Raw genomic sequence first — 18,354 nt, 5'->3', positions numbered from 1 at the left:
TAATCTCAAAAAAGTTTATTAGCATGATTAAAAACGTGAAGAATGACAGTAAGAGAGAAAGTAACTTAGCATGGAAGATTATCCATTTCAACAGTTGTATTCAACAAGTCTTGAACTGAATGGATAACTTTATTGCCAGATTTTGCTTGATTTCTTTCACAACAGTTCACACTGTATCAGTTTCACCATTATAAAGACTATTGCTTTGTTTGGATATGATCCCTGTTGCAGGTAAATATAAAAAAATATCCCCCATTGCTGCTGGATTGCAGAATGCAATGTTGGTTTAAGAGCTGGTAAAAAAGAAATACTCAGCTGAGGAGTCCATTTAAAAAACAACCTTTCCCCTCCCCCCCAATCACACTACAAAGAAATACATTATTATTTTGGCCTTTAAATTTCTTACATGGTATTTATTTAGCATGGCAATCCCAAAATTCCCTCCCTTTAAGTAACCATAAATCAAAATCCTCTTTCAGAGGCTGCTTCTTGGGTTAGATTGTGGAGCTTTACTTCACACAGGCTTACACTGGCTTGAGGACAAAGACAGCATCATCCAGCACGTAGTAGTCATTGTACATGTCACCTTCACAGAGGTAGGGCAGTCTGGTGAAAGCCTCGATGGCAAATCCAGCTTTACTGAAAACTTCTGGCAGGCTGTTCACCTGCTCTTCCCAAGTGTGCCCTTTGATTTCCAAAACTTCTGAGGGCTTTTCCCACTTGCCACCTACTGAGAAAACAGAAGAGCTTTGTTTCAATTATGAAGAAAACTTTATTGTGTGCTGCGTTTTCCTACAGAAAGCATAATTACACTAATTATGTTTCGTTCCACTCCACACAGGAGGTTGCAACACGACTCACAGACCTGTTGCAAGATCAGTTCCAGTTTATCCCTGCTGTTCAAAAGCAGCTTCTTTAAGGTTATCTTTTGTTACATTTTTAACTAGAAGTGCCAGGAGTGGCTAAAAGGTAACTGACATTAGTGAGGCTGGTGTCCAGCAGACAGGCACAGAGGTAATTACAGTAATTAGAGTCAGCAAGTTGAAAACAATGATTTGCTGTGAAGCTCTCAGCAGATCACCCACATTACAGTGGATGGCTACTTTGTGCCTTCAGTGGCCACCTACCAGCTGATCTGCTAAAGGCTGCTTAGGGTCATATAAAATTAAGAAGCTGATTAAGTAGCATGCTGGAAAATGCCTTGTTATTTGTTATACCAAATGAAATAATCTGAAGGATTATAGGTACTACTCTCAGGAATTCCAAATTTAAAGCTCTTCACTCATTTTCCAAGTAATGTCATCCACAAAAAACAAAAGCTTTCTGGTTTGATCTGTACCTTTAACCAGTTTGCTAAATGCAGTAGTAAACACCCTTCTAAACAGGAAGTTCTACATCTTGTGATTAAGACAGTTCTGCAAATCCAAACATTTCCTAAGTTCCTCTTCCTTCAAGAAGATTCATTTCCACAGAGATACAAGAAATGGCATCTTTCAACAAATTTAAGAACGTGCTAATGCTGGCGTTTGACTGGATCCTGTATGGTGTTGGTAAGACTTTTAAAAAATTTCTTATATTTCTCACTTAACAGCAGTTAAACAAGACTGAGAATTTTGTGGTTATGATTTGCAGCACAGCTACAAAAGAAAAGCAGTGAAAAGTTTGGCTGAAAATCAGGCTAATTTCTGCTATTGTCATACAACTTCCAAAGTACACAACTGCCAGCAAATGCTTTTTCTTCCAAAAGTCTGAAACGCTGCTGTAACCTGTAATTTCTGGGTCAAATCCTGCTGCACTCCCCTGCTTGGAACACTCCAGCAGCAGCCTGGTTTCAGAGCAACTGTGTTTGTCTGGGGGGAGGGTTTGGGAAGTTCAGCAGGCAGCATCTATATGACCTGAGGCCATGGAGTTCTGCTCTGCAAGGACACCAGAGCCTGTGGATAAGGTGGAAAAGAGAAGGGATCAGCTGCAGAAGCACAAGCTACTGCCTTTCACCACACAGGGTGCAAGTACACCCACAACTTACAATCTTCAGATTGCTGTAGCTGCTGTGTGGTGGGTGCTGCTGTGGAATGGCTCTGATATGGACCTGACACAGAATCAGTTTCACTTTATTGCTATAGAAGTCACAGACACTGCATCTGACTGGATTTAGTGAGAAAAATGGTGAAGGGACAATGCTAATTGTTCACCATGGACAGGTTTACAAATTGTGTCTCAGCAGTACACTAAGAGATGTCAGTTTATTTATCTTCTAGTTTGTTATTTTCTGGCAAGCAGAAAAGGATGCTATTTAGATACTACCTTTATTCTCACTGCAATAACCTCAATGCCACAGTTTAAATAACTACACTATTGTTTGAATAAAATTAAGTATATTAACACAGAATTCACATGGATTTCAATAAGGACTTTAAAAAAATCTTCCAGACTAATCATATTAAACCACACATTTTAGTTCCTTAATTAGAATGCTCTTCTCTGATTAACCTTCTTGTTTTCTCTGCACACATTTTTAAATGTCAGGACTAACAAGCACTATTATTCTTAGAAACCCAGAGTCAATATATATGATGAAGTGGAAGAATATCTAGGAAATATTGTGAATTCTAATCAATGTTATGAAGTTGCTAAATTATAAATGTCTTGATTTATGACATTTCCACTGCCTGCCTTCAGGTTGTCTGGTTTGACTCAGACCAGGAACAGTGGAGGAGAGAGAAAGCCCTGCAGAACTGCTCCCCTGAGCAACTGCACTTCTGTCACACAACACCCACCCCCACTGGCCAGTACCCCACAAACATGCAGCACTAAATCTCAGGCTAGAAATTGCACAAAGTATTCTTCTGGTCTTCTCCAGTGCCAAAGGAAACATTCACATTGCTTTGGATCTATCAATCTCCTCTATTTTGTCAAAAAATAGAAAGGCAAGCATATCACCCTGCAGATAAAAGTGTTAAATGAGCACATGTGCAAGCTGCAGGAACTATCTAAAAGCAAAGTTCTCTGAAAACAACCGTAATAATTTCAAGTTTGAAACACAGTTGGTTTCTTCCTTTCCTCCCATCTTTTCTTGAATGAACCAAAAGTAGTTGTTTTTTTCTTTTTAGACTGTACCTGGCTTTTTAGCTGTCCCTCACATCACCAACTGTTCCTTCCCAACAGGTGTTGCAGGTCACTGCCGAGTCACGGTAACACAGCCCGGGTTTCAGCAGGCTGACTCCTCCATGAACGTGTCCCTAACATGCTCTTTCTCTGCCTCTGGATGCTCCTCGTCCCCACAAATTCTGTGGTTCCGTTTTTTAACTAATACACATCAGGATTTGTGTACTCCTGAATGCACAGATCATCAGAAGTATAAAGTACATTCATCAGGAAATAACATCTTACTTCAGATAAAAGATCTGACTGTAGATGACAGCGCTGTTTATATCTGTGGAATAGCATTTTCAGACTCAGATTCACCCCTTTCTAAACAAACAGGAGATGGAACAGTACTAACGGTAACAGGTCAGTTGATTATTCCTTCTTGATGAAGCATCTTAGAAGAAATAAATTATCTTTTCTAAATACTCTATTTATACTTTCAATAGTGACATTTAAGATGGAAATACCAACAAACCCATTAGGAGTAGTGTGGCTATATTAAGATGTTATTAGTAAAACCAGAAGGATTCCACAAATAAGCATCTCAACCTCATTTGCTAATTAGGCTGTTCTGTCATATGATGAAGATGACTAGAATTCTAGAAAAGAAAGATGTTTTGCACTTATGCTGTCTAACCACACTCTACATCCTCTTACAGAAAGACTTTTGTGGCTGTCAGAAAGAAGTGTCTACTAGAAAATGGGAAGTAGAGAAACCAACATTTAGTAGAAGTTGCCAAGAGTGTGCAGGGCCTCAGACCTGGGGATTCACACTGCCAGCCTGAGAAAAATGCTCCAAAACATTGCATCACTTGCCTCTAGTTAAGAAAGTGATGAAATTTCAGTAACTACATTTCAGTTTTACATGTCTAAAAGAGAAAAAGAAAAAAAAAAAACCAGAAACAGCTGGATTATTACTTTCTTTATATTCCTTCCTTCCTCTAATTCCATTTCTGAACAGAAGCCTATGAGCTTTATTCAGATATACCTTTACAGGAGCAGAACACTGGATGCCATTCCCTCTCTACCCCTTAAGGAAAGGTTTGTAATCAAAACTAACAGGTCTCCATTGCCCTTGCAAACTTATGAGTGAACAAAAGGAAAATGATCTCATTAAGGAATTTAGACTGAATCTTACCCAGAAAAATATTGATGGTATATGGTTTTTTAATTCCTCAGAGAAAGGGAGCTGGAGTGCAGAGTCTTAAAAAAATCAAGTGAATCAGAACTGCCCTTTATTGTAACTCTCATTTTTAATAAAGGATCAGGGAAGCAGCTCAGCCGTGGAAAACTCATCTCCATGATCGTCGCCTCGTCCTTACTGTTCCTGTACAGCTCTGCTGTGCTCACTTCCTTTGTGGTCTACAAGGTAGGCTCAGAGTGATTTTCTGGTTTTGTTCACTTTGTAAATCGATGCAGTCTCCATAAGGGGAATAAAAACACATTTCTAGCTTTCATAACTATCATGTTAAAGTTTTAAAGAGGAGGTTGGTTGAAGTCCATGTGCTGCACACACACACCTGTGAAATCCTGTGTGGCACATCCTGGACTCTCAACAGCAACCACATTTACTTTTCTCAGTAAAGTGTCTAAAATAAAAGGTATTCTGAAGTTAAAATTATCCTGAGAGTATAAATTTCCAGTAAAAGTAATTTAAATTCACACCAAAGTATTTATGAGCTGCAGTAAAGTTACTGCAGACTGACCTTGCTTGTCTACTGATTCTCTTCATACATGTGCAGAAGAGAGACCTTAGTAAAATTTAAAAATATCAGTGACTTGGAAAAAGTTTTATGCTTACAGAAACAAACCCATTAAAATGCACATGGTTAGAAGTTATGTAATTATTGGGGTTTTTTTTAATCTAGAACAAAATTTGTGTTCAGATAAAAACAAACAGAGCTACAAGAGGAATCTTTAGATGATAATGAGACTTTGACAGGAGAATCAGGACTTCACAGACCTTACTGGTATGATATGGTAATATGACTCTTTCCTGTAGTGATTACTGTCTAAGCATAAAGACAGGACTGGCTTTTTCATTTTTGTTTTTCTTTAGAAGTGAAGGTACAGAGTGAAGAGTACAGGGAGAAAAAGTAAACAGGCCTTCTTCAGGGGAAAAACTGGATCTGTGATGCCATTGGTTTATTTTTGAAAACTAAGTAGTGTTTCAAGCAGGTCCCACTGTGCTCAAAGCAAAAACACTTGCAGTATCTACTACCAGAAGCTGAAAAAGCCTTCACACATGTGAAAACCTCTCTGATTTTTCCAATGGTATAAGCTGATCTAGTGAAGCACTTACCTCCAAACTGACACTGCAAAAGGGCAACAATTTTAACTACTCTGCTAACTTCTCATCTTGTATTTTAATTGCTTCTTCATTTATTTTCCCTCCCTCCAGTTAAAACCAAAGCTGCTAAAGAAAAGTGGGAAAGACCAAACAACAGAGAACTGTGTATGTTACCATGCTCTTTGCTTTGTCTGTGATTCAGAGCTTCTTCCTGTCTTTTTGAAGTATATTTGGCATCAAATTTGTGATTAATTGATGATTCCATTAAAGAGACATTCTGAGCTGCTAAGGCTTCACTTTAGATTTGTACAAAATTAGTTATCAACTTATATATTTAACTAATTTTAACAAATCAGGTAATTTATTTTTCACACATTGGATGCATGGTAAAGTTCATCTCTGTAAAGCCATCTCTAACACACTGTTTTCTTTAGGTTTTAAGTAAATTTTGCTCAAACTTCTGATAATTACAGGTTTTGCTATTAATCACAACCTCCACCACTGCACATCCTTGTATAAAAATCAGAAGCCATGCATTTAAAAAGCCATTAAAGAAGGTGTATGTGTTAAGTAATGCAATAATAATGTAATTTAAAAACCTTCTGCTTGCCAAATTGCATGTTTTTAAAATGCTACTTAGTAACATTCCCAAGACATATCCAGGTAAAAAAACTAAATTGAAAAAGGTAGAAAAAGATGTTTCCTCCAACTCAAAATGCTGCACTGAACCAAAATATTTTAACTCATTTACAGAAAGTAAATAGCGGGCGAAAAATTTTTCAAGCAATTGCTCAAGAACTTCAGAAGCAGAGATATGCTCAACACCACCAACAGCCTGTGAGTATCCACCCACCAAAACCTACATTTATGGAGAAAGAGAAACCAAAAGGTTTTAGGAGTTTACAGTATCTACTCCCTTTAAAGTTGACAGAGATGTAAAAAACGTATTCTGAATGACAGTAAAGGACATTATAAAGCATTCTAAATGGCCATATGCATACAATTATATATATATATTTATACATGTGTGTATATACACACACAGCCCTTTTTAAATGTATGCTTGTACATTTAGAATTAGAACTGCCATAAATTTGTATTTTGCCAAGAAGAGGTCAGGTTCTGGACTGTTTGGTAAAATGCTTGCAGCTATTAAGAGGTTATGTTTGAAAAGTACTGCTTTTTCAGCTCCTCTTGCTCCATTAACCCAGAGTAGGGGGCAGAAACATAACAAAACTATTATAAAAGCTCTGTGATATATTTAAAGGTATTTCCCTTCCTCCAGCACACAGAGCCTAAACTAAGTATTCAACATCACTGGACAAAGCCACACAACTTATGTCATCATTCTAAATTTAAGCCATTAAGTCTTATACAACAATAATTTTACACATGCCATGTAAATTATAAAAAAAACAAAAACAGAAAGCAAGACCAAAACATACAACTTTAGAAATCACACATATTTGCAAGCAAAGAAAATTGCTTCAAAATCTTGCTTCCAAAATCTTGCTTCTCTTGAGAAACAATGTGAATTCTTTCCTATTCTGAGCACAGACATCATTCAGAGATGTAATGAGGAACTAAATGACACATAAACCAAAGTCAAGCACTTCTCCTATATACATTTCATTTAATTTTCTCCTATATACTTCTCCTATATACATTTCAATGCATTTATTTCCATACAGCTCCAATCATTTTCCTCTCTAATTACCCCTTTAAAGCCTCCCAGTCCCTGCAGACATGACCTGGTCCTTGGTTTGACCATCAGATATGAAAATATGGGCTATGTTTTACTGCCCCCGTGCTCCCTGGGGATTAGGAAAAGCCAAGAGGATAAGAAACATGTTCTGAAGACTGTAGATACCACATGGACAAAAACAACTGGATAAGAGGGGAGAAAGGATTTTACTAAGACACTAAAGGGATGGAGTTTGCTTCAAAAAAGAAATTCTGCCTTTATTTCAAAAAAAAAAAATCACCTCAATAACAAAACACTTCTGCCCCTAGGATGATTTGGAAGATGACACTGTTTATCAGAACAGATGAGCACGTGCAGCACTTCAGATTTGTTCAACAATTCTCCTGCATGCAAAGGAGCAGGTGAGGAAATTAAGCTTCTTCACAGACTTCCTTTGCTTTAAAGGAAGAGGAGAAAACGTGGCAGGGCAGTGTTCTTCGGGAGTATTTTCTAAAGACATCACCAGAACCAAGTGCATTGTACCTCACATCTGTGTTACATATTCCATTTTCCATTTCCAAAAACCCTGGGAAAAGATTTCATCTTTGTAAGATAACTGCTGATGCTTCATAAAAGTTTCCCTTTTTAGTTTAGATTTAATTCTGTCTTTTTTTTTCTCTTTACATAAACTTTTATGTATTCCTGTTACACTAAAGAGGATGTGAAAAATGTTTGACAATTGACAGCAACAGAAAATAAACTCATTTCATGGGTGAAATTCTGGATTTGCTCATGTTAATGGGGTAGTCATTGATGTAACACTTACAGACCAACTGTAAATGAGCCTTAGAACAGTTTAAACAGAGCAAAACCTGTGTATTAGATAGGCAAGCAGAAAACACCGACAATATAAACACACACACCATCCTGGAAAAGCTCATTTGAGATGGGAGCATCTTCCAGCCCCATTTAAGAAAGTAATTGTCATTGTGAAAACATTGCTCCTCCAATACTAAAATTCACCTGCTAGGCTGACAACCCCCATCTCCCAGTCCCACCATCCCAAGTCAGGAATACCTGGAGCACCATATTTTGCCTTTACAAACCTGTTCAACATGGAAACAAGCACAAAAAATAACTACACTATCCAGTATATTTTTAAGTATCTTTTTCAGCAGTTACTACCTAGCCAATCTGCAAAATTAGCCCTTTTACAAGGTACCTGTTGGTATCAGGCATTTTCCCTTCTAAAGAACAGCTGCATCTGACAACTGAGACAAAGCAAGGGTCCATCTTACACACTACTGTGTTTCCAGCTCAATTAATAGTATTTCAGGAGGACAGAATACACACCTTTGCCTCCTCACCCCTGTCAATCCATTACAAGGATATGAACGTGTTCAACAAGGAAATTTCACACTCCCAGGCTCCCGGTGTTCACTATTTCTGAAGTATGGCATGACATTTTTATTTTAGAGAAACTTACACCAGTCCAGTCGTGTATTATCCAATAATGACTTTTTCTGTCTATATTAGGAAACACAAAGGATTCTTGTATGACTCTATGAGACACCTATTAAAAATGAAGTTGTGGTAATACTTGTTCTTAGTGACTGGTCTAATACCTGATGATTCACAGGCTCTCTTGCCAACTTTAGACACCTGCAGTACCTGCATTCCTGGTTGTCCTGCATGTTGAAATAAAACTGGAAAGCCCCAGAGAGAATTTATGGCTGAGCTCCTCTGGACTCTAGGTGTCACTGTCATTCCACAAACAGTGAGCACAGATCTGTATTTTAATTTCTTCTCCACCTTGCTTTGTTCTCTTAGAGCAGGTTCTATGTTATTCACATAGACAGCTTCCACCATTACTATCCCATTATGCTGCATGTAATAACCCATGTATCTCATTTTGATTAAAATAATTTCTCCACTTCAATCTATGGGATCTATCACTGGATCAAACACCTTACCTGCCCCAACACTTTTCCATTTGTTCTCTCTCTACAAAATTAAAAAGTTTCACTACATGGGTCCAAGCTGGTTTTAATGAGCTGCTACAAGACGTTACTTGAGCTGTGCAATGTTCTCCTCTTTGAATGCTCCAAGTATAATTTTGTTTTATATAAAACATATGTACATATCTATTTTTAAAATGCATCATGTAGAACAGCTGAATGAAAATACTGAAATTCTAAAATGGTTTTTGCATCATGAAGACAGTCTGGCAGCTAATTGTCTGTTTCTTTAGCCCACAGTTAAATTGACCTTTAGTGGGAAAGCTGTAACTTTTGTGTGTGTTTAACTGCACTGTTAACAGTTTATATGGGTCCATATCCATAGCTCTGGCAAAGGATTTCTACAGGAGGAAGCCATATTGTTCCACATTATAGGAGCAATAAGTTGTTACCAAATATGCTTGAAATATTTTACAGATGCCTAAGTCAAACACCAAATCTAAGACACACTACTTTTCAAAATAGTTACAAAATTACAAGCTCAAACACTGTATTTTAAGTAATTCTTCACCTGATGGCATTACTTCTTATACTTTTTTTTTCCCTTTTCCCATCAAAATACCACTAGCATGCAAAAATAGAAAATCAGATTCAGTTTGATGCATTTGTGATTGCCAGAACGCGATTAGTTCTGTATTTCCTGGGCATCCATGCCTTTCCACAGACAAGTCTTAACACTCAAGGAGAATCAGAACAAGGACTGATGAACATCAGCCCCCTGGAATTCAAAGCACCTTCAGGGTGCTTCAACCTGAATCCACAATCACAGGCATGCAAAAAGGTTTCTAGTCTCTTTAGAAGTTTAGTCATAAGGACAGATTTGTCTGAAAATCTCTCATATATTTCTTTAAAATCCATGTAGGGTAAATAATTGAGCTTTGGCACTGAAGTTTACTTTTTTATTCCTGTTACTAGTACAATGTAAATTCATACAATATTAATAGTGGTTGATACTTTGTAGGGGTCCATATTTTACTTTGAGACCTCATGTTGGAAAGTGACAGTTATCTTTCTATGGATTTTTAGGTGGGATTCATCTGGAACACTTGAAACAGCTTGACCTGAGTGGCTATTCAGCTTTAGACAGTTCTGGTGGTTTTGCTCAACTGGCCACTAGAGACAGCTGGGGTAAAAGGCCCTAATCAGGGACCAGTTTTCCCAAGTTGCTCCAACACAGCTGAAATGTGGTAACTCGCAAAACACGACCTGTGACTTCAATATTTGAGCTTTTTGTTGGTGGCAACAATGTATTCTGTGGAGTTAACAAAACAGCTCACATCGTGTGGCCTATTTACCTATGATTTCATACTTCTGAACATGCCTTCTACTAGTTATGAGTAAAAAATAAAATACAAACATGTCTTTTATGAAACATTTAATCTGAGGATACTAGATCCTACAAATGTTTTCTTTACCTGCCTAAAGAGCTGTTAATCTGTGCACTTACCATTTTCCACATAGGGGTGAAATGGCAGAACCAGTGCTAGGATGACTCTGCCTCTGGTTGGCTCCAGTACACTTCTAATGTCTTTTAACACCGTCAGTGGTTGATCACAGCGATCCAGCAAATTCAAACAGCTGATAACATCATACTGAAATCCTGTGTTCTGCCATTCATTTACACCAAGCACCCTGTGAAAGGAAAGAGAAAGAGATACAATCTGTTAAATAAAAACAAGCTGATTTCAGACAGAACTACTGAAGAGAAAAATTCCCTGTGGATGTGTTGATAGTGCAGGTAAGGTCAGCCATTTAGAGAAGAGACAGACATGATCCCTTCTGGTCTTTTGGAAAAGAAAACGGAATCAATGATCAGCGTGGCTGCATGTCCAGCCCTATGAACCTTTATAGTGTCTGATAAACATCAGGCAATAAAGGAGACAAAACCCAACACTGGCAAGAGGGATCATCACATGTGTTTGGTTTTCTGCTTTTGTACAGGCTAACCTTTTCCATAACAATCAAACAATAAAGGAATTGTCTGAACATTCATTAAATTACAAATAGATTGCTTGCTGTAATGCCTGATATAAAGGATGTAGGAATTATTTAGTCAATACCTGTATTTCTTCTTCTGAAGCTGCCATATCATGGTTTCAGACAATTCAGTGGCATAGATTTCTTCAAAGTGAGGACTCATAACTTTAGTGACTTCCCCATCTCCAGCCCCTAAATCTAGAAGTCTGTGGGATTTCCATTCAGGATTTATTTTAAGCAGTCTTTGAAATTGTTCTGGGGAAAACACAAACATCGAGCCCCTTCCCAGCAGCCTAAAACGTAAAAACAAGAAATGACCAATTTTGTACAAACTTTAATAGGACAGGCAGTGAAGAAATTTAGAATGTGCTTTGGCAGGAACCAGTCATACATAACAGTAGACAAGGTCACTGCTCAGATAAATTTTAAATCCAGTTCAACTTGCCTTGCACTTGTAAGAGATCAAACACAGAGCCACATGCAGTTACAGTGGTTAAGACTCCAGAAGGAATTTGATTAGGTAAGGGAGAGCTCATGGGGTGCAGCTCAAGTAAATGATTGCATTAAAAAAAAAAAAGGGGGGGGGGAAGAGAAAGAGTAGGAAAGATAAAGACTGAACCTTATTTGTCACATCTGCGGATTTGAATCTCTGCTACCTACCTTAACAAAAAAAAACCCAGGATGAAATAACAGAAGAAATAAAATGGCTGCAGACACAGAAGTATGCACTATGAATGAGGAATAGGATGTGGAACGAGGAGGGAAGACAGAAAACAGATTTAAAGAAAGCATGGGGGTAACGCTGCTGGAGGGGCAAAAGAGATTTTTTAAATTCTATGTTACAATGGCTTTTGCTGCTATCTGCAGATCCCGCATTCAACATGAAAAGCTGTGGAACAGAAAATAGACAACTCATTAAGGAATTGGTAGAGGTGACAGTTGGATTCCTTATGGATCAAGCCAATGCCATACCCGCCCATAATTGTTTGAAGACTACACAGTGACACGTTTCAGCTGTCATAGCAGAATTCAATGATGAAACAGTTAGAAGAACAGGCAGAGGAAGAAGAACTGGTCACTAATAGACTGCAGGTGGATAAATACTATTCTTTAAACTCCTGTTGGATAGCAGGTTAAACTTAAAGACAATGAACAGGGAAAAAAAAAGCAAACAGGAAAAAAGGTAAACAGAGACAAAAAGACTGAAAGAATAAAAAATGTGAAAAGGAGCTGGCCTAGGAAAGACTGAGTACTAAAACCCAAAGAAATAAAAAGGGCAGAGTATACAAAGTCACAGAGAAGAAACTAAGCAGGATATCAAATGTATCAAAATAAACAGAATATATCCAATTTAAGTAGAGCCCCCTTGCAGCACACATGTGTCAGTCCACACTGCATAATTGGCTCATAGCTATTATTCCTAACAGCATTATGAGGTGTTATTCAAAGCCCTGAAGAGCCTTTGAAAAAAAATGGAAGAGAAAGGAAGAAGAGACCAAAGGAACCTTTATATAAAGCTACACACAACTAAGAACACCACAGGGAAGCTCATAAAGTCATCTGAGTAGAAAATAAGGAAAAAGACTATTTTTCTAGCCCCAGTAGACAGCTCCTATTTTGTATCAGACTGTGCAAAAGTATGTAGCAGGTGCAGAGGTGGGGATACTGGAGAAATTGGCTAAATGTAACAAAATGCATTTTTCATAAGGTCAAAGCTGATAAGCTGTTAAACGAGTCTGAAGATGAGCAAAAAAGAGCCCTGCCTTGTTTGAAAAAAATAACTAAAGCACCCATGAACAGCCAAACTCCCCTGCAACTGATGCAATGAGAATAGAACAATGCTGTTTTATCTACTTTTGTTTTCCTGCTTTGCTGATGGTTCATAAGTCAAACACGCTCCATCAGAAGTTATCTGTTCCAGTGCAGCTTACACACAAATTGAGGTGCAATTGTTTTAGAGAATAAGAGAAAGGACAATATTCCACATTGGTGTCACCAGGCACAGCGCTTGGCCAGCTTTGCAGTGTTCAGAAATGTGCCACGATTTGCCATGGACAGGCAAACACTCTCCAGCAGGAAGAGTTTTAGGTACCACACAGAACACTCAGGATACAGCCACCAACCAGGACAACCACAACGGTAACTGATAAAAATGTGGCAGTAGGGAAAGGGCAAGGTGGGACAGGGAAAGAAAGCTGAGGGAAGAGACACAAAGAACAACAGCACTTTCTTAGAAGAATATTAACACAAGTAATTGTTATAAAATGCAATTAGAATCCTCTGAGTGCCTTGTATTAATTGCAATTACCTCCTATGTCCCCCATACTGGAAATGGTGTTCACCAGCTAAGAGGGCTGGGAATGATGAACACAGGAGGGCATTTCACATCTGACAGAGCAGCAAAGGGAAATGACACATTCTGAAAAGCTGCCAGATCAAGGGGTAGGGCTGAACACTTGAAAACTCTAAATCCAAACTGTATTTAGCTTATCCAAGGTTGAATTTTCACTTACCCATTGATGGATGTTCTAGACATAAAAAGGCTAAAAATAGAGGACACAAAAGAGTGATAGAGCTGGATGAACAGCCAGCCTGACTTCTCAATGCTGTTGTTTAAGAAGATCTGCGTTCCTTGGTCAAGGTAACTCTGGACAAAAATAGGCTGAAGGGATTCAGACAACTGTTCAGTGTTGCAGACATACCACTAGAGAAAGAGATAAAGGATCATTTTAAAAGTTCAGCAATGTAAACCCAGAAGTAGTAAAAATTAATACATACAAAACTATTACTGGTTTCCATAAATACAAAAATTTAGCTTTTTCTACAGTCTTTCCAACAAACTTCAGGGTTAAATTAACTTAGAATTGTAATAAAGTGAGGACTGATTACTTGCTAAGAAACAGTGCTTTTAGTTTTTGTCTTAATTATTACCCTGTACTTGGAAGATGTCTCCAAGGTAAATTCCCTAGAAAGCCAACATAGGTCCTCTATGCAAAAGTTATATTTAAAAAATTCAAATTTTTTTCTAATGAAGAACATCACTATTATTTTTCACTCTCCTACACTTTCATGGAGTTAGTGCCAGTCCTTCCCATAAAATGCCATTGTGTCTATTTTCTGCCATTAAGAATTATTCTCTACAGCCAACACCTTCTCATCTCCTCCTTAAATCTTGTAACAATGTTCCTTAATCTGACTGCATGTGTTCATTGTGCAGACAGGGAGCTTGAAGTATCCTAAAGTGAGATGTAGAGTTTTAGCAGAACCTTGTAAAAAATGCACGTGGAAGGACAGAAACTGTCAACTGGGGTAACTCCCCAAAGATTTAACACACGTGTGCTCAGACCCTGACCCCATCACATTTGTTTGCCTTGTTGGGAGAGGAGCATTCACTCAAGGCAGGTTTACACAGCATTCAGCACCGTGGAACTTGCAGTCATCACTGGAAGGGGACAGGATTCCTACTGCAGTGTGTGCAGCCCCCAGCAGCAGTGCCAGCAAGCAGAGGGGAGCACACAGCGCCCCAGGGCCCCTACGCCAGATTCATGAGCAGGGGCTCCATCAAACACTGGCCCAAAGCAGAGAGGAAAGACCCCAAGACTCCTCAGCTGAGCAGCAAACATGCTGCTGAGGTTTGAAAACCCCCTGCACAACGGGTGCATTTCTGGCAGAATCAGGCTCTCGACTGTACTTTCAAACACCCAGCTGGGTAGAAAGAGTGAGTGATCCTTTCCTCTGAAACACAGATTCTGAGCCTGGCACAGGGATCCCCAAAACTGATTCACCAGTTTAGGTCTCTTCTCACTGCAGCTCAGCACTTGTTAAATGAACCAGCATAGGTCAGTGATTCCCAAAAGGAATCCTTAGTGGCTCCTGAAAAACCACTAAAGCAGCAGCTTGTGTACTTTGTCCATTCGTTCAGAAGCCAATTCCAAGAGTGTGGCAGAAGCAAATGATCCCAAGGAGTTGAGGAGCAGGCTGGGATGTGTCAGCTTCACTCACAAGGCTGCTGCCTCCCTCCACCAAACAGGTTTGGAGTGGCTCAGATGATTTGCCTTTTGCAATGTGTTGCCAGTTTCAACCCAGAAGAAAACCTTTTCAAAGCCTTGGGAAACAGAGGCTTTGTTCCATAAGCAGCATGACTACACCTGAGCTCATACACCTCAGGCTTCTGCACTGAACTCTCACCTGCAGCTCCACTGAACAACAACAGTCCTACAATTCTTCTTAATATTGACATAACCACTGGCAGAAGAATGATGGTGACAACAGAGAAGCTTGTTTCCAAAAATTTGGTGTTGTTCACAGATCTCCAGTTTCTTCTCCTCAATATGATTTAGTGGGTATGGTGGTATTTGGTCAAAGGTTGGACTTGATGATCTTGGAGCCCTTTTTCAACCGTAACGATTCAATGATTCTATGAACTCTCATGTTTAATCTGGCCAATAAGGTTATTGACAACTACCTATATAACACTGGTGAATATCTGAGATTCTAACACATTATAAGAGAAAAAAAAAAACCAAAACCCCCAATCTAAATTTCAAATGAAAAAAAAAGTGAAAACCAGCTTAATTCCAGAACTACTTCATCAGAACAGAAATTGCTTTTGTTTTCCTCCACATACAACATATGAAAGGCCACTAGATATGTGACAAAGTGCGTGTCAATCTCTTATATGTTTTCAGATTATTGTGCTAAAACCTTTGTTATAAGAAAAATTACAAACATTGCAACTCTTGCCTAATATTAGTAAAAGGATGAAAAACTTCTTTTAGATAATTTACATAAAACTAGTTAAGTCAGTAAAACCACAGAGAGTCAAAGTACCAGCAGTCTGAACATGCAATCCTTGCTTACTCCACAAACTCAGTAACCATAAGTCTTACTAAATGTACTAAATAATCAATACCTACATTTAAAATCTATATCTAATAAAATAGAGATGGAGATTATCCACTGGAGACCATCTCCCTGTGAATGACACAGGCACCTTCACAACACATTTCCCTGACTTGTCTTTCTACTACAGCTTTTAACAACACAAAAGACTTTCAGATTTTCTTTGTTCCCCAGAAGGAAGTTCTTCCTGTAAACCTGAATTTTGCTTCTCTTTGTACTTATGTCCTGAATGATCCCAACAGCAGACCACAAGCATTAAATTCCAGGGATACATCCACCCAACAAGATTCTGGATGCCCACCCAGAGCACTAAGAAGGCTGCAGAAATGGATCAGCAGGAAGAATTATTGCCTTCCTTTGTACAGCAGTCCTCAAGTGTTTATACTACATCTTCTTCGTTAGCTCCGTTCTGCATATTTAACCCAGATTAAGCTGCCAGCTTCCTTCAGCACTAAGACTTTTTATTAGCCCTTCTAACTCCTGTCAGATTTTCAGCAGCATTTCGCCAAAACAGCGCGGATCTGAACGCATTCCAAATGAAATCTATCACATAACCATGGCACAGCAAGGGCACGGCCCCTAACTTCTCCACAAGGTACCGACCCATGCGGCCGCACTGCCCAAACACAGCACTAACCTTTTATCGCAGTCGGATCACATTGCAACAACTCATTCCCAGTCTGCCACCTCCTACTGCTCCAAGGCCTCTGTGGGAGTCTCAGTTTCCCACTTCTTTTTGTTTTCCTCTAGATGCACCGGTACTAATTACAAACACCTCTGCGATTACAAACCCACCCCCCCGTCACCATCGCCTGCAAACTTCCCTGGAGCGCTCTCCCAGGGCTCACCGGACAAACGGGGGTGTGCATTGAAAAAAGCGGGGTGCACATCTACTGCCCGGGGCGCACATCCAGAACCCGGGGTACACATCCACAACCCGGGGTGTCCCTCTCCCGGGAGCAGCTCCGGCGCCGACCCGCCCCGCTGCGGGTGCCGGGACAGGCGCTGCTCCCCCCGCCGGGCTCGCCGCGACTGCCCCGCGGCGCCCCCCGAGCCCGCAGCCCCGGGAGCGCCGGGCGGCGCGTTCCGAAGGGAGGGCGCACGGCAACTTTCTCACCGCAGGACAGAGCAGTTCCCTCTCTTTGTCTGCGCTGCCGGCCCGCTGCCCCCTCAGCCCGCGCCGGGCTCCCCGCTCGTCCCGCCGATCCCCCCGGCGGACCCCCCGCCCCTGCCCGGCGGAGCTCCCCGGGGGCGGGGGGTCCCTGTGCCGCCCCCGCCGCCCAGCCCGGCACGACGAGGGAAGGGAAGGGAGGGGCGGGCAGCGCGGCCGCCGCCGGGGCTGTACCTGGTGGTTCTCCCTGGCGCCCGGGGCTGGCTGGCGGTGGCTGCCCATCATATTCACGTAGAGGGACCTGGATAAAGGGCTCCGCAGGTACCGGGCCGGGCCAGCCCACATCGTCCTCCTGAGCACCCACAGGAGCAGGGTGTAGCAGCCTAGCCAGCACAGCCACAGTCTCATGGGGAAGGGGCGCGATCAGCCCCGCGCGCCGCCGCCGCCCCCCCGCTCCATGGCAGCGGCGGCTCCGCTCGGGGCCCGCGCACACGCTCCGGGCGGAACGCGCCGCCGCGGCAGCGGGGCCCGCCCGGACGCCTTCGCTGCGACACGCCGGGGCCTGGCGCGCACACCCGCTCCCTCCCACGCCCTCGCCAATGGCCGGGCGGGGCCGCGCTGCGTTCGAACCGGAGCGGGGCCGGGCAGGGCGGGCTGGCGGCGGCTCGGCCGGGCCCCTCGGCCGGGCTCCTCCTTCGTCCCCGCCCCGGGCCGGCGGGCGGGCGGGCGGAGGCCGCCTCGGCGGCGCTGGCGCACGTGCTCGGCGCCGCCCTGTCAGCCGCGCGTGCGCAGAGTGGCGGGGGGCCGAGGCCGGGAGGCGAGGCCCGAGCCTCGGTGGTGAGCTGCCCTCAGCGAGCGGGGCCGCTCCCTCAGGGCCGGTCTGATGGCGGGGTGCAGCCCTCAGCGAGCGGGGCCGCTCCCTCAGGCCGGGCTGATGGCGGGGTGCAGCCCTCAGCGAGCGGGGCCGCTCCCTCAGAGCCGGTCTGATGGCGGGGTGCAGCCCTCAGCGAGCGGGGCCGCTCCCTCAGAGCCGGTCTGATGGCGGGGTGCAGCCCCGTCGTGGCCTGGCAGCCAGACCCCTCCGGAATCCTGGCTTTTACCTGGAACCTCCTCTGATCAAGCACTGATCGCATCCAACCTTGCCTGTCCTGGGAAATCGGCAAAACCAGAGCAACAACAGAATATTGCCAGAGGATTTTTGTGTGCAGTTCATTTTCACTGATGT

At 41.7% G+C, this 18,354-nt stretch overlaps 2 protein-coding genes across 4 annotated transcripts; one reads left to right on the top strand and one right to left on the bottom strand.

The window, feature by feature from the left end:
• METTL9 (methyltransferase like 9) lies at window positions 1-17,815 on the bottom strand. Of its 3 annotated transcripts, none has more exons than XM_038151640.1 (5): window positions 17,364-17,815; window positions 13,630-13,820; window positions 11,200-11,409; window positions 10,587-10,771; window positions 1-727 (listed from the first exon to the last, which is right to left on the bottom strand). In XM_038151640.1, exons 1-5 carry the CDS (start codon window positions 17,535-17,537, stop codon window positions 525-527), a joined length of 963 nt encoding a protein of 320 aa, XP_038007568.1. In that variant the 5' UTR covers window positions 17,538-17,815; the 3' UTR covers window positions 1-524. The 3 variants fall into 3 exon arrangements, with proteins under 3 accessions (XP_038007568.1, XP_038007569.1, XP_038007567.1); XM_038151641.1 differs by lacking the exon at window positions 17,364-17,815 and adding an exon at window positions 16,867-17,116 and having other exon boundaries at window positions 1-730; XM_038151639.1 differs by having other exon boundaries at window positions 3-730.
• IGSF6 (immunoglobulin superfamily member 6) lies at window positions 839-7,899 on the top strand. The gene is made up of 6 exons (XM_038151642.1): window positions 839-1,550; window positions 3,166-3,510; window positions 4,410-4,516; window positions 5,549-5,602; window positions 6,191-6,274; window positions 7,451-7,899. Exons 1-6 carry the CDS (start codon window positions 1,484-1,486, stop codon window positions 7,487-7,489), a joined length of 696 nt encoding a protein of 231 aa, XP_038007570.1. The 5' UTR covers window positions 839-1,483; the 3' UTR covers window positions 7,490-7,899.
• Window positions 17,816-18,354: the final 539 nt, after the last annotated feature.

Source organism: Motacilla alba, chromosome 14, assembly GCF_015832195.1.
Source record: "Motacilla alba alba isolate MOTALB_02 chromosome 14, Motacilla_alba_V1.0_pri, whole genome shotgun sequence".
Classification (NCBI taxonomy): Eukaryota; Metazoa; Chordata; class Aves; order Passeriformes; family Motacillidae; genus Motacilla; species Motacilla alba.
Note: the sequence above shows the minus strand (reverse complement) of the source record. Positions and strands in the feature narration are given on the sequence as shown.

What these genes read in the sequence shown, in the direction of transcription:
- IGSF6 (XM_038151642.1), top strand. Translation starts at nt 1,484, where the DNA reads ATGGCATCTTTCAACAAATTTAAGAACGTGCTAATGCTGGCGTTTGAC. An exon ending in CTGGATCCTGTATGGTGTTG is followed by an intron (nt 1,551 to 3,165) that starts GTAAGACTTTTA and finishes CCTTCCCAACAG; the next exon opens with GTGTTGCAGGTCACTGCCGA. An exon ending in ACCAAACAACAGAGAACTGT is followed by an intron (nt 5,603 to 6,190) that starts GTATGTTACCAT and finishes ACTCATTTACAG; the next exon opens with AAAGTAAATAGCGGGCGAAA.
- METTL9 (XM_038151639.1), bottom strand. Translation starts at nt 17,537, where the DNA reads ATGAGACTGTGGCTGTGCTGGCTAGGCTGCTACACCCTGCTCCTGTGG. An exon ending in GCGCCAGGGAGAACCACCAG is followed by an intron (nt 13,821 to 17,363) that starts GTACAGCCCCGG and finishes CTCTTTCTCTAG; the next exon opens with TGGTATGTCTGCAACACTGA. An exon ending in CTTCAGAAGAAGAAATACAG is followed by an intron (nt 10,772 to 11,199) that starts GTATTGACTAAA and finishes TTCCTTTCACAG; the next exon opens with GGTGCTTGGTGTAAATGAAT.